The following is a 14669-nucleotide window of genomic DNA, read 5'->3' as shown; positions in this document are numbered from 1 at the left end:
TTTACTTTTTTGTAAATTTTCTAATTCTATTTTACTTCCATCATTTCATTTTATTCTATTTCAGTGTATTCATTTTTCAAATTTTCAAGCTATTTCCCTTTTTTTTCCTTTCCCCTTTTTCCTCTATCAAGCCCCTTTCAACACCCAGACCAAAATACACCTAGGATCTAGCATCATTTATTTGATTTGTGTGTGTGTGTGTGTGTGTGTGTGTGTGTGTGTTGTTTTCAATTTTTTTATTTTAATTTTTTTACCTCATTAATTCCTTTTCTTCCTTCAAAATGACTAAAAGAAATACAAGCAAGATGTCTGAACCATAATTTAGAATCATGATAACAAAAATAATAGCTGGAGTCAAAAATAGATTAGAATCCCTCTCTGCAGAAATAAAAGAAGTAAAATCTAGTCAGGATGAAATAAAAAATGCCATAACTGAGGTGCAATCTCGAATGGATGCCACAGCAGCAAGGACGGATGAGGCAGAACAGAGAATCAGTAATATAGAGGACAAACTTATGGAGAATACTGAAGCAGAAAAAAAAGAGGGAGACTAAGGCAAAAGAGCACGATTTAAGAATTAGAGAAATCAGTGACTCATTAAAAAGGAGCAACATCAGAATCATAGGGGTCCCAGAAGAGGAAGAGAGAGAAATAAGGGTAGAAGGGTTATGTGAGCAAATCATAGCAAAAAACTTTCCTAACCTGGGTAAAGACACAGACATCAAAATCCAGGAAGCACAGAGTACCCCCATCAGATTCAACAAAAACTGACCATCAACAAGGCATATCATAATCAAATTCACAAAATACTCGGGCAAGGAGAGAATCATGAAACCAACAAGGGAAAAAAGTCCTTAACCTACAAGGGAAGACATATCAGGTTTCCAGCAGACCTATCCACAGAAACCTGGCAGGCCAGAAAGGAGTGGAAGGATATATTCAATGTGATAAATGGGAAGAATATGCAGCCAAGAATTCTTTATCCAGCAAGGCTGTCGTTCAAAACAGAAGGAGAGATTTAAAGTTTTCCAGACAAACAAAAATTAAAGGAGTTCGTGACCACTAAACCAGCCCTGCAAGAAATTTTAAAGGAGACTCTCTGAGGGGAGAAAAGACTAAATAAATAAATAAATAAATAAATAAATACCAAAAGCAACAAAGACTAGAAAGGACCAGAGAACCCCACCAGAAGCTCTAACTCTACAAGCAACATAATGGCAATAAATTCATATCTTTCAGTACCCACTCTAAATGTCAATGGACTAAATGCTCCAATCAAAAGACATAGGGTAACAGAATGGATAAGAAAACAAGGTCAATCTATATGCTGTTTACAAGAGACCCACTTTAGACCTAAAGACACCTCTAGATTGAACGTAAGTGGATGGAGAACCATCTATCATGCTAATGATAAGATGGAGTAGCCGGAGTAGCCATACTTATATCAGACAACCTAGACTTTAAAATAAAGACTGTAACAAAACACGAATGAAGTCATTATATCATAATTAAAGGGTCTATCCACCAAGACCTAACAATTGTAAACATTTGTGCTCCAAATGTGAGAACACCCAAATATATAAATCAATTAATCACAAACATAAAGAAACTCATTGATAACAATACCATAATAGTAGGGGACTTCAACACCCCACTTACAACAATGGACAGATCACCTAATCAGAAAATAAAGCAGGAAACAGTGGCTTTGAATGACACACTGGACCAGATGGACTTTACAGATATATTCAGAACATTTCATCCTAAAAGAGCAGAATATTCATTCTTCTCCAGTGCACATGGAATGTTCTCCAGAATAGACCACATACTGGGACACAAATCATCCCTCAACAAGTACAAAAAGATCGAGATCATATCATGCATATTTTCAGACCATAACACTGTGAAACTCGAAATCAACCACAAGAAAAAATTTGGAAAAGTAACAAATACTTGGAGACTAAAGAACATCCTACTAAGGAATGAATGGGCTAACCAAGAAGTTAAAGAAGAAATTAAAAAGTACATGGAAGCCAATGAAAATAACACCACAGCCCAAAACCTCTGGGATGCAGAAAAGGCGGTCATAACAGGAAAGTATATAGCAATCCAGGCATTCCTAAGTAGGAAGAAAGGTCTCAGATACACAACCCAACCTTACACCTTAAAGAGCTGGAAGAAAACAGCAAGCAAAACCCAAAACGAGCAGAAGACGGGAAATAATAAAGATTAGAGCAGAAATTAATGCTTTCGAAACAAACAAACAAACAAACAAACAAACAGTAGAACACATCAATGAAACCAGAAGCTGGTTCTTTGCAAGAATAAACAAAATTGATAAACCACTAGCCAGTTTGATCAAAAAGAAAAAGGAAAGGACCCAAATAAATGAAATCAAGAATTAAAGAGGACAGATCACAGCCAACACAGCAGAAATAAAAACAATAATAAGAGAATATTGTGAGCAATTATACGCCAATAAGATGGGCAATCTGGAAGAAATGGAAAAATTCCTAGAAACATATGAACTACCAAAACTGAAACAGGAAGAAATAGAAAATTTGAACAGACCCATAACCAGTAAAGAAATTGAATTAGTAATCAAAAATCTCCCCCCAAAAAAATCAAGACTCCAGGGCCAGATTGTTTTCCAGGGGAATTCTACCAAACATTTAAGGAAAAGTTAACACCTATTCTCTTGAAGCTGTTCCAAAAAATAGAAATGGAAGGAAAACTTCCAAACTCTTTCTATGAAGCCAGCGTTACCTTGATTCCAAAACCAGACAAAGACCCCACTAAAAAGGAGAACTAGAGACCAACATCCCTGATGAACGTGGATGCAAAAATCCTCATCAAGATATTAGAGAACCAGATCCAACAGTACATTTAAAAAATTATTCACCACAACCAAGTGGGATTTATACCTGGGATGCAGGGCTGGTTCAATATCCACAAAACAATCAAGGTGATTCATCACATCAATAAAAGAAAGGACAAGAACCACATGATACTCTCAATAGATGCAGAGAAAGCATTTGACAAAATACAGCATCCTTTCTTGATAAAAACCCTCAAGAAAGTAGGGATAGAAAGATCATACCTCAAGATCATAAAATCCATACATAAAAGATGCAATGCTAATATCATCCTCAATGGAGAGGAACTGAGAACTTTCCCCCTAAGGTCAGGAACATGACAGGTATATCCACTCTCACCACTGTTATTCAACATAGTATTGGAAGTCTTAGCCTAAGCAATCAGACAACAAAAAGAAATAAAAGGCATCCAAATCAGCCAGGAGGAAGTCAAACTTTCACTCTTTGCAGATGACATGATACTCTATATGGAAAACCCAAAAGATTCCACCAAAAAACTGCTAGAATTGGTTCATGAATTCAGCAAAGTGGCAAGATATAAAATCAGAAATCGGTTGCTTACCTATACACCAGCAATGAATCAACAGAAAGGGAAATCAAAGAATCAATCCCATTTATAATTGCACCAAAAAGCATAGAATACCTAGGAATAAATCTCACCAAAGAGGTCAAAAATCTACACACTGAAAACTATAGAAACCTTATGAAAGAAATTGAAGAAGACACACAAAGAAAGGAAAAATATTCCATGCTCCTGGATAGGAAGAACAAATATTATTAAAATGTCACTACTACCCAAAGCAATCTACATATTCAATGCAATCCCTATCAAAATAACACCAGCATTCTTCACAGAGCTAGAACAAACAATCCTAAAATTTGTATGTAACCAGAAAAGATCCCAAATAGCCAAAGCAATCCTGAAAAAGAAAACCAAAGCAGGAGGCATCACAATCCCAGACTTCAAACTGTATTACAAAGCTGTAATCATCAAGACTGTATGGTACTGCCACAAGAACAGATACTCAGATCAATGGAACAAAATAGAGAACCCAGAAATGGACCCACAAACGTATGGCCAACTAATCTTTGACAAAGCAGGAAAGAATATCCAGTGGGATCAAGACAGTCTCTTCAACAAGTGGTGCTGGGAAAACTGGACAGCGACATGCAGAATGAACCTGGACCACTTTCTTACACCATACACAAAAACAAACTCAAAATGGATGAAAGACCTAAATTTAAGACAGGAAGCCATCAGAATCCTTCAGGAGAAAGCAGGCAAAAACCTCTTTGATCTTGGCCACAGCAACTTCTTACTCAACATGTCTCCAGAGGGAAGGGACACCAAAGCAAAAATGAACTACTAGGACTTCATCAAAATAAAAAGCTTCTGCACAGCAAGGGAAACAATCAGCAAAACTAAAAGGCAGCTGACGGAATGGGAGAAGATATTTGCAAACGATATATCAGATAAAGGGTTAGTATCCAAAGTCTATAAAGAACTTATCAAACTCAACACCCAAAAACAAATAATCCAATGAAGAAGTGGGCAGAAGACATGAATAGACACTTCTCCAAAGAAGACATCCAGATGGCCAACTGACACATGAAAATATGTTCAACATCATTCATCATCAGGGAAATACAAATCAAAACCACAAGGAGATACCACCTCACACCTGTCAGAATGGCTCACATTAACAACTCAGGCAACAACACATGTTGGCGAGGATGTGGAGAAAAAGGATCTCTTTTGCACTGCTGGTGGGAATGCAAACTGGTGTAGCCACTCTGGAAAACAGTATGGAGGTTACTCAAAAAATGAAAATAGAACTACCCTACAACCCAGCAATTGCACGACTAGGTATTTATCCAAGGGATAGAGGTAGGCTGTTTCAAAGGAGCACATGCACCCCCATGTTGATAGCAGCACTATCAACAATAGCCAAAGTATGGAAAGAGCCCAAATGTCCATCGATGGATGAATGGATAAAGAAGATGTGGTATATATATACAATGGAGTATTACTCGGCAATCAAAAAGAATGAAATCTTGCTATTTGCAGCCACATGGATGGAACTAGAGGGTATTATGCTAAGTGAAATTAGTCAGAGAAAGAGAAATATCATATGACTTCACTCATATGAGGACTTTAAGACACAGAACGGATGAACACAAGGGAAGGGAAGCAAAAATAATATAAAAACAGGGAGGGGGCAAAACATAAGAGACTCTTAAATATGGAGAACAAACAGAGGGTTTCTGGAGGGGCTGTGGGAGGGGGGATGGTCTAAATGGGTAAGGGGCCTTAAGTAATCTACCCCTCAAGTCATTGTTGCACTATATCCTAACTAACTTGGATGTAAATTTTAATAATTTAATTCAATTCAATTTAATTTAAAAATAAGAAAATAAAATACATCTTGGGAAAAAAAGGAATCAAGGAATCATTCCCATTTGCAGTTGCACCAGAACAATAAGATACTTAGGAATAAAACTAATTAAAGAGGTAAAAGATCTGTACCATGAAAACTATAGAAAACTTATGAAAGAAATTGAAGAGAACACAAAGAAATGGAAAAATATTCCATGTTCATGGATTAGAGAAACAAATATTGTTAAAATGTCTACACAAAACAATCTACACTTTTAATGCAATCCCTATCAAAATAACACCAGTATTTTTCACAGAGCTAGAACAAACAATCTTAAAATTTGTATGGAACCCCAAAAGGCCCCCAAGAGCCAAAGCAATCCTAAAAAAGAAAACTGGAGGCATCATGATTCCAGATTTCAAGCTATATTAAAAAGCTTTGGTCATCAAGACAGTATGGTACTGTCACAAAAACAGACACATAGATCAATGGAACAGAAAAGAAAACCCAGAAATGGACCCACAACTCTATGGTCAACTAATCTTCGATGAAGCAGGAAAGAATATCCAACTGAAAAAAAAGACAGTCTCTTCAACAAATGGTGTTGGGAAAACTGGACAACAATGTGTAGAAGAATGAAACTTGACCACTTTCTTATACCATGCACAAAAATAAATTCAAAATGGATGAAAGACCTAAATGTGAGACAGGAAACCATTAAAATCTTTTTTTAATGTTTATTTAGTTTTGAGAGACAGAGAGAGACAGAACCTGAGCGGGGGAGGGGCAGAGAGAAAGGGAGACACAGAATCAGAAGCAGGCTCCAGGCTCTGAGCTGTCAGCACAGAGCCCAATGCGGGGATCGAACCCACGAACCACAACATCATAACCTGGGCCAAAGTTGGAGCTTAACCAACCGAGCCACCCAGGCGCCCCTAGGAAACCATTAAAATCTTAGAGGAGAACACAGGCAGCAATCTATTTGACCACAGCCATAGCAACTTCTTACTAGACACATCACTGAAGGCAAGGGAAACAGAAGCAAACGTTAACTTTTGGGACTTCATCAAGATTAAAAGCTTCTGAACAGTGAAGGAAACAATCGATAAAACTAAAAGGCAACTGAAAGAATGGGAAAAGATATTTGGAAATGACATATCAGATAAAGGGTTAGTATCCAAAATGTATAAAGAACTTTTCAACCTCAACACGCCCCGCCAACAAAAATAACCCATTGAAGAAATAGGTAGAATACATGAATAGACACTTTTCCAAAAAAGACCTCCATATGGCTAACGGACACATGAAAAGATTCTCAACATCGTTCATCATCAGAGAAATACAAATCAAAATCACAATGAGATACCACTTCACACCTGTCATAACAGCTAAATTAACAACTCAGGAAACAACAGGTGTGGGCAAAGATGTGGAGAAAGGGGAAACCCTCTTCCACTGTTAGTGGGAATGCAAACTGGTGCAGCCACTCTGGAAAACAGTATGGCGGTTCCTGAAAAAAAATAAAAATAGAACTATCCTATGATCCAGGAATTGCACTACCAGGTATCTATCCACATGATACAAAAATGTTGATTTGAAAGGGTACATATGTTCCAATGTTTTTAGCAGTGCTACCAGAAATTGCCAAATTAAGGAAAGAGCTTAAATGTCCATTGACTGATGAATGGATAAAGAAGATGTGATATATATACACACAGTGGAATATTACTCATCCATCAAAAAGAATGAAATCTTGCCATTTGCTACAAATCTTGCCATTTGTATCATGCTAAGCAAAATAAGTCATTCAGAGAAAGACAAATTTCATATGATTTCACTCATATGTGGAGTTTGGGAAACAAAACAGATTAACATATTGAGGGGGGGAGAAAAAGGGGAACCATAAGAGACATTGAACAATAGAGAACAAATTGAGGGTTGATGGAAGGAAGTGGGTGAGGGGATGGGCTAAATGGGTGATGGGCATTAAGGAAGGCATTTGTTGGGATGAGCACTGGGTGTTGTATTTAAGTGATAAATCACTGAGTTCTACTACTGAAACCCATATTGCACTGCATGTTAACTAAAATTTAAATAAATTTTAAAGAGACAAAAACAAAATAAAAATAAAAATTTGGAAAAAATAGAGAAATAATAAATAAGTCAAAAAAAGAGATAAAAGCCATCCAAATTGGAAAGAAGGAAGTAACTTGCCTGCAGATAACATGACCTTGTATATAGAGAATACTGAACATTGCCAGAAACATCTCCTGACATTTGCAATAACATGGATGAGCCTAGAGAACATAATGTTCAGTGAAATCCACCACACAAAAATGATCATCAGTGTATGGTATTCTTTCTATGTGGAATCTGAAAAAAGGTGATCACATAGAAACAGAGAGTAGAATAATGCCTGCCAGGAGCCAAGGGTGTGGGGAATAGAGAGATTCTGAACAAAGGTTCAAGCCTTCAGTTACAAGATGAGTGGGTTTGAGGAGTGAGCGTGCCGCATGGTGAAATACACCGTACTGTATACCTGACATTTGCTACAACCATACATATTAAGCTTTCTCAACAACAACAAAAAAGTAACTCTGCAAGATGATGGATATGTTATTTAACTTGGTTGTGGCAATCACTTCACAATGTACACATCTATCAAATCATCATATTGTATATTTCAAAAAAAAACTTATGCTGTTAACACAAAGTACATACAACTTTCATTTGTCATCCATACCTAAATAAAACTACGGGAAACATCCCAAGTGACAGGCTGACCCTTTCTCTGAAACCAAGCAGTTGAGGGTTAAGGTGAACACGAGATGAGACTCAAGCTGACAAGTGCCCTGACCTTGAACTGAAAATGTCCAGTGCAGATCAGCAGTTTGGACAAGTCTAAGAAGACCTGGTGACCAGCCAGTCACTGCTTCCACATACTGTCCTGGAGTCAATGTCCCAGAGGCATGAAAAGCTACCAGCTGTAAGACGTACCCTTTCCAGGAACAAGGCAGCCTGACACCACTGGCCTGGGTTAGTGTGGTTTCCCCAGGGCAACTATCCATTCTGCCAGGTTTGTGGAGTAAGGAGACGAGTGCTGCCTGACTGGATGGCATCTGCACTAGCTCTGTGTGTGAAGCAGGGGGCACAGAAAGCTGAGGACAATGTCCAGTGGCCACTGATAACTGGCCATTAGCTACTCCAAGGTTCTGGGACCTGGTAATGTCCAGCAACAGCTCTAGGCCAATGGGAGTTGACCTTGATTTTTCTTTTTTTTTTTTTTTTAAATTTTTTTTTTTTCAACATTTTTTATTTATTTTTGGGACAGAGAGAGACAGAGCATGAACGGGGGAGGGGCAGAGAGAGAGGGAGACACAGAATCGGAAACAGGCTCCAGGCTCCGAGCCATCAGCCCAGAGCCTGACGCGGGGCTCGAACTCACGGACCGCGAGATCGTGACCTGGCTGAAGTCGGACGCTTAACCGACTGCGCCACCCAGGCGCCCCCCTTGATTTTTCTTTTTGAGAGAGAGATGGGGGGGGTGGGACAGAGAGAGAGAGAGAGAGAGAGAGAGAGAGAATCTTAAGCAGACTTGACACTCAGCACAGAGCCTGACAAGGGGCTCAATTTCATGATCCTGAGATCATGACCTGAGCCAAAATCAAGAGTCAGTCACTTAGCCATCTGAGCCACCCAGGCTTCCCAATATTTGCACACTTCTATCTGGGAAGAAAGGACAAGGTCTGCCCGAGGCAGAAATGGTGGGTCAGTGTGTTCATTGGCTCAATACCATGACAGTCTCACTGCCTGGCATGCCCATTGGCTCCTCCTGATGCCCATTGGGCAGCCAGCCCCTGGTTACTGCTGAGCACCAGCCCCTGTTTGAGTCTGGACCACACCATCAGGTGCCAAGAATATGTTCTGTTCTTACTTGGTGGTGATTAGATGGGTCCCCCAGGTGCTGGTCAGCTTCTCCAGAGAGTCCTGAATCCATGCGTGAGCAGGTTCTGTGCTAATTGGTCCCTCAGGGTGCACCAAGCACTACCTGTGAGCCGTGTCTACCTACTCCAGATGGTACAGGGCTTCTCCAGCCCTGGTTACAAATCTCCAACTGACCCTGCTCTTGGCTGCAAGTGTCACTCACTGTAGTTTTTCTTTTTAAAACCAACTCTATTTCCTAATAATTTCTGATTCTCTAAAGATTTTTCCTTGGGACCAAGAAGGAAGTTTCTTGAGAGGATACCAGGGATTCCAGAAGCCTTTTTTCATATTTTTGTAAGCACCTACTATCATTGAATGTTGATTCTGTGTATCGTGTATGTTTTAAATATAAACAGCGCTTTGATCATGTGGACAATTACATTTTACTCTGTGACTAAGAATCATGATATCCCTTTGGCTGTTATGTTTGAGGATGATAATTCTCTAATCATATTTTTAAAAAGTAAACAGAACAACATGGAGAGTATGTAGTATAAGATCCACCTCTCTCCCTCTCTCTCTCCCTCTCTTTCTCTCTCTCTCTCTCTCTCTCTCTCTCTCTCTCTCTCTCTCTCGGTCTCTCCCTCTAACACTCTCTCTCTCCCTCTCTCCTCTCTCCCCTCTTTCTAACACTCTCTCCCTTTCTCTCTCCCCCATCTCTCATCTTTCTCTTTTTTAAAGTATCAGATTTTTGGTTGAAATGTGTCAACATTTTCCACACCAGTGGGCACATTCCAGTGGGTGATCTGATTCCTCATTCTCAGACCACCCCTCATAACAACATGTCCTTGTAATGTTTAGTGAAAGCCAACACCCCAACAGCAATGCCAGCAACTAGGTTGCCAAGCCCCTGACTTTATGCGGATGTCTGAAACTCTTCTTTTCTCATTAAAGGGCTATGATCTAAGCAGTGAAACATTTCCAAGATGCACTGTTTTGAAATCAACACAGTGGCCCCACAGGACACAATAATCTAGAAGGAGTCATGCCACCCCCACTTACAGAAGCTGCATGGATGAACCTGGGTCTGTGCTATCCAAGGTTTATCTTGGGGGAACTTTTGATTCAGCTGAAGAGTTTGGTGGTGATTTGTCTTTGATCGGGGGGGTGCTGTTGTGGGCCATTCTGCACCCTAAAGACAGGCCTGCCCCTCACGCCCAGTGCATGTGTGTGAGGACCCTGGGTCCCTCTCAGCCAGTGCTGCCTGGGTGTGGTCAGTCTGGGAAGAAGACAGTGGACTTCAGAAGCATTTCTCACTTCTCCCCCTCCCTCCCACCCCTTCTCTGTCCCCAGACCCTGTCTGAGTGGGTGAGTGGGCTGTAAACACAATCAGGTCCCCCAGTTCTCCATAAGCCCCCCAACACCATGCATGCTCAGTGCTCTGTGTGGTGGGGAGACCAGCCCTTGCCGACCAGGGCCCCAGGTCCAGTGATCTTGTGAGTGGGGTCTCAGTCCTGCACCAGGGAGGGGAGGGGTGAGGACTGGGACTTCTCTGCACATTAGGGGCAACTGCTTCTTCTGTGATGTCCCTGCCCCCCCAAAGTTTTCCAGGACACAAATCTCCATTTTTATTACCAAAATAGTATTTGAAGTTCTCTTTCAAAGCGGGTCACACACATATTTGCGGGATGCTCAGAACAAGTTGAAACAGTGAGAACGTCTTTCCTTCACAGCAGGGTCAGAGCCTCACCCCCAGTGGCTGTGATGAACCAGACATTGGTCACCGAGTTCCTCATTCTGGGATTCTCAGAAACACCTCAGCTGCAAATGCTCCTCTTTCCTGTCTTCCTCCTCCTCTACATGGTGGCTCTCTCTGGAAACCTGCTCATCATGGTGGCCATTGGCTCCTGCCCTGCCTTGCACACCCCCATGTACTTCTTCCTGGTAAACCTGGCCGTGGTGGACATCCTCTGCACCTCCACGATCCTGCCCAAGCTGCTGGGCAGCATGGTGGCTGACAGGACCATCTCCTACGGGGGTTGCATAGTGCAGCTTTTCTCCTTCACGTGGTCTCTGGGAGCTGAGCTGCTGCTGTTTTCCGCCATGGCCTATGACCGCTACGTGGCCATCTGCTGGCCCCTGCGCTACAGCACCCTCATGGACTCCCGGGTTTGCAGGCTCTTGGCCGTGGCCGTGTGGACCATCAGCCTGGCCAACACTAGTGTGAACACCGGCCTCCTGCTGCACCTGCCCTTCTGCCATTCCAACGTGGTCGAACACTTCTTCTGCGAGATCCCCCCTCTGCTGAAGCTCGCCTGTGCCCCGACACGCCTGAACGAGGCCATGGCCTTCACTGCAGACGTGATCCTGGCCTTGGGGAACTTCTCTGTGATCATGCTCTCCTACAGCTGCATCATCACCAGCATCCTGCGCATCCGCTCGGCCTCAGGCAAGCGACGGGCCTTCTCCACCTGCTCCTCCCACCTCCTGGTGGTCTCCCTGTACTACTGCACTGTCATCTACACCTACATCCGCCCAGCATCCAGATACTCGTTGCACAAGGACAAGGTGGTGTCTGTGATCTACACTTCGGTGGCGCCTTCCCTGAACCCCCTTATCTACTCCCTGAGGAACACGGAGGTCAAAGCTGCCCTCCGGAGGCTGTTCTCCTGAGCTAAGGTCTGTGTGCCCAATGCCCAGGCCCCGCCACCTCCCCCGAAGGGTTTGGCAACAGGCAGTGATCCAGGGTGCAGCTTTCCCTAAAGTGAGATGTGTCCTAGTGTCCGGGAGCCCCCATCCTGCTCCCTGAACGCACATCTCAATGTGCTGTGCAGCATCCATGGGGCCCAGCTGTGACACCACTGCACCCTGGGGCCCCAGGAAGCCCCTTATCTTCCCAGATGCTGGGTGTCCTGCCCTGTAGGGTCAAGGAGACCTGTGTGGCAGCTCTGTGGACTGAAAGGCACTAAATAGATTAAAGAAGTCATCAGTGTGGACATGGCCCTGTCCCCAGCCCTGGCTACCAATTTTCTCTCCAACATGCCTGTGCTCAAGACAGGGGCTCAAGGCACAGGCTTTAAGTGGGGCCCGTGGCCGCCCCACCCCCACCCCCACACTCTCAAGGCTGTCTCGAGGCAGAGCCAGTGAGGGTGGCAGCTTGGAGGAGGATTTGTTTTTAGGAGAAGAGGTTCTGCCTGGAAACAGAGTCTCCAAGAGTTGTCTTTAAAAAAATGTTAGCACTTTTTAGAGTGATATTCTGACAAGGCTTTTTCAAGTCTGGAATATGGAGATGGTCATCAGTGTGGGAGGTGAACCAGGGTGGCTGTGCCCTGCCCTCTTCCGTCACAAACCAGGAACCTGTCGACCCTGGACCCGAGGAGGTTTGGGTTCCAGAGAATTTGGGCACCAGGGGAGGCCTGATGGAAGCGAAGCTCCTCGTGGCCCAAACACCCCATTCCCCCTTGAGATCTAACTGTGCAGGGCTGGGACGGGGTGCAAGAACATGTGTAGTTTGGAAGCTCATGGACAGAAATGGTCCTTTGATGGAACAGGGCTGTGACCCCCACATGCTCTGTCACCATGTTTCCAGGCCCGCCCTCCTCCACGTCGCCTTGTCTATCTCCGTCTACAGACTTTAAACTCTTTGAGGACAAGGACAATGTCCTGTTCACCTTCTTACTCCTGCACCAGGGCTGTTTGTCTAAATCAATTCACTTGCAAGCATTGTGCACCAGGCACATGGCAGGAACCCAGTAAATACCAGCTGACAGAATGGACCAATCATCCAGGGATGATTTCTACCAATTAGAAGTAGTTTTGGAAAGGCTGCACAGAAGCATGTTTGTGACATGGTTAGTCAGGGGGACAGTGACCATTCTCTTTATTTTTCCTTAATTGGAAATAAACTTCACGTTTATGAGGTTTACAGAACCTGTGGAACCTGGGCAGAGCTATCAGGATGGCGGCCAGGGGCAGAGTTTGCAACACAGTCCTGGAGCCTCCAAGCTTTGCACAGCACACAGGAGGGTGGCTGGTCAGCACAGCTATGTTGGGACTGGCTGCAGCTACAGAGGTGACTTAGCCTGCCTTGCTGCTCGGACCACAGTGGGAGACGGTTGCCAGAAATGCTCCCAGGGATAAACTCTGGGGCCAGAACTCTGCAGGAGAGGCGCCAGTTCCCACCCTCGGGTTGAGGGAGGCATTCTGCAGAGGGGAGGGTCTGAAGCCACCATGGAGGACCCCAGGCCCAGGGACCCCCAGCATGACTCACACCCTTAACTCGTATCTGCTCCTAGGTTTTCTGTTGCTCTGTGTGGTAGGGATTCTCTGAAAAAGATCCATGGGGTTTCTTATCTTTCCAAATGTGTATTTCATGCTAATAAAATTGGAAAACAAAGACATTTAAAAGGAGAAAGTAAAAAAGCAAAGCCTTTTAATTTCATCCAAAGGCTGGTGTGAACAATTTTTTGTTTGTCTATGTTTGCACATATACACAGACTTTAATAAATATAGAATAACTTTATACTTATTATTTTATAAACTGTTCCTTTCAGTTTAAAAAACACTGTGTAATCCTTTCCTTCTCATTCCAGGTTCTCCCAAATTAGTTCACATTGGAAGTGTTCACTTTAGTTACCAGCGTGTATACACAGGTTCAGAGGCTCACCGGTGCCTCAGACACATGTGCTAGAAATGTTGGCCTTCTCCCTCTTCTCAAGCCCCTGTGTTCAAATAATCAGCAAGTCTTTTGTTCTTTTCTTACTTCAGAATAAAATGTATGCATATTTAAGGATTTTTGGAAAAATTTGAATTAAAAAGGATACAGTGGGCTGTTTCTAGACTGTCAGTAGCCCTCACATAGATACCAATTACAATCTCCTGAATAAATATTTTTTAAATGTCACAACTCTTTCTAGCACCTGAGAGTGACCTAAACCAGGAAAATCTGGGTAGGAATAAACCTCGAACGAATGGAGTCACTGTAAAGATCTCCTGTATCTAAGCTCAACTGCTAATGAATTCAGAGCACTTATGACTCATCACCGGGCCATAGACCTGTTGGTCCAAGGTCTCAGAGGACAGAGATTGTGGCTGCCAGGCAGATGGAAATTGAGGATAAATGTCTCAGAAAAAGTCAAGAGCTTCTGGGGGTGGGGAAAGGTCTTCCAGCCATTGGCTGATACTTGAACTGTGCATGAAAAGGGGGCCCTGAAAGGAGACAATATCTGGCAGGCTCTAGTGGCTGATACATGAGCTACTTCTCATCATGGGACAGATGGAGTTTGAAATTCAAGTCCTCCCACATTAGAGGGGCTTGGTAAACACCTCAACATCTCCATTAAAACCCAAGAAGGGCCACACCTAAGGAATAAAGACTATGTCACAGGACCAAAAGTTTACCTTAAGACTAAGATCACTCAAATACAAATCAAAACCATAATGATGTGTCACTTCACACCTGTCAGAATGGCTCACATCAAAAAGACAAGAG

At 42.8% G+C, this 14669-nt stretch overlaps 1 protein-coding gene across 1 annotated transcript; it reads left to right on the top strand.

The window, feature by feature from the left end:
- The first annotated feature begins 10939 nt into the window (after positions 1 to 10939).
- LOC131492487 (olfactory receptor 13G1-like) lies at positions 10940 to 11851 on the top strand. The gene has a single exon (XM_058696076.1). It carries the CDS (start codon positions 10943 to 10945, stop codon positions 11849 to 11851), a length of 909 nt encoding a protein of 302 aa, XP_058552059.1. The 5' UTR covers positions 10940 to 10942.
- The last annotated feature ends 2818 nt before the right edge of the window (positions 11852 to 14669 follow it).

The sequence above is a fragment of the Neofelis nebulosa genome, chromosome 13 (genome assembly GCF_028018385.1).
Source record: "Neofelis nebulosa isolate mNeoNeb1 chromosome 13, mNeoNeb1.pri, whole genome shotgun sequence".
NCBI classification, from domain to species: domain Eukaryota; kingdom Metazoa; phylum Chordata; class Mammalia; order Carnivora; family Felidae; genus Neofelis; species Neofelis nebulosa.
Note: the sequence above shows the minus strand (reverse complement) of the source record. Positions and strands in the feature narration are given on the sequence as shown.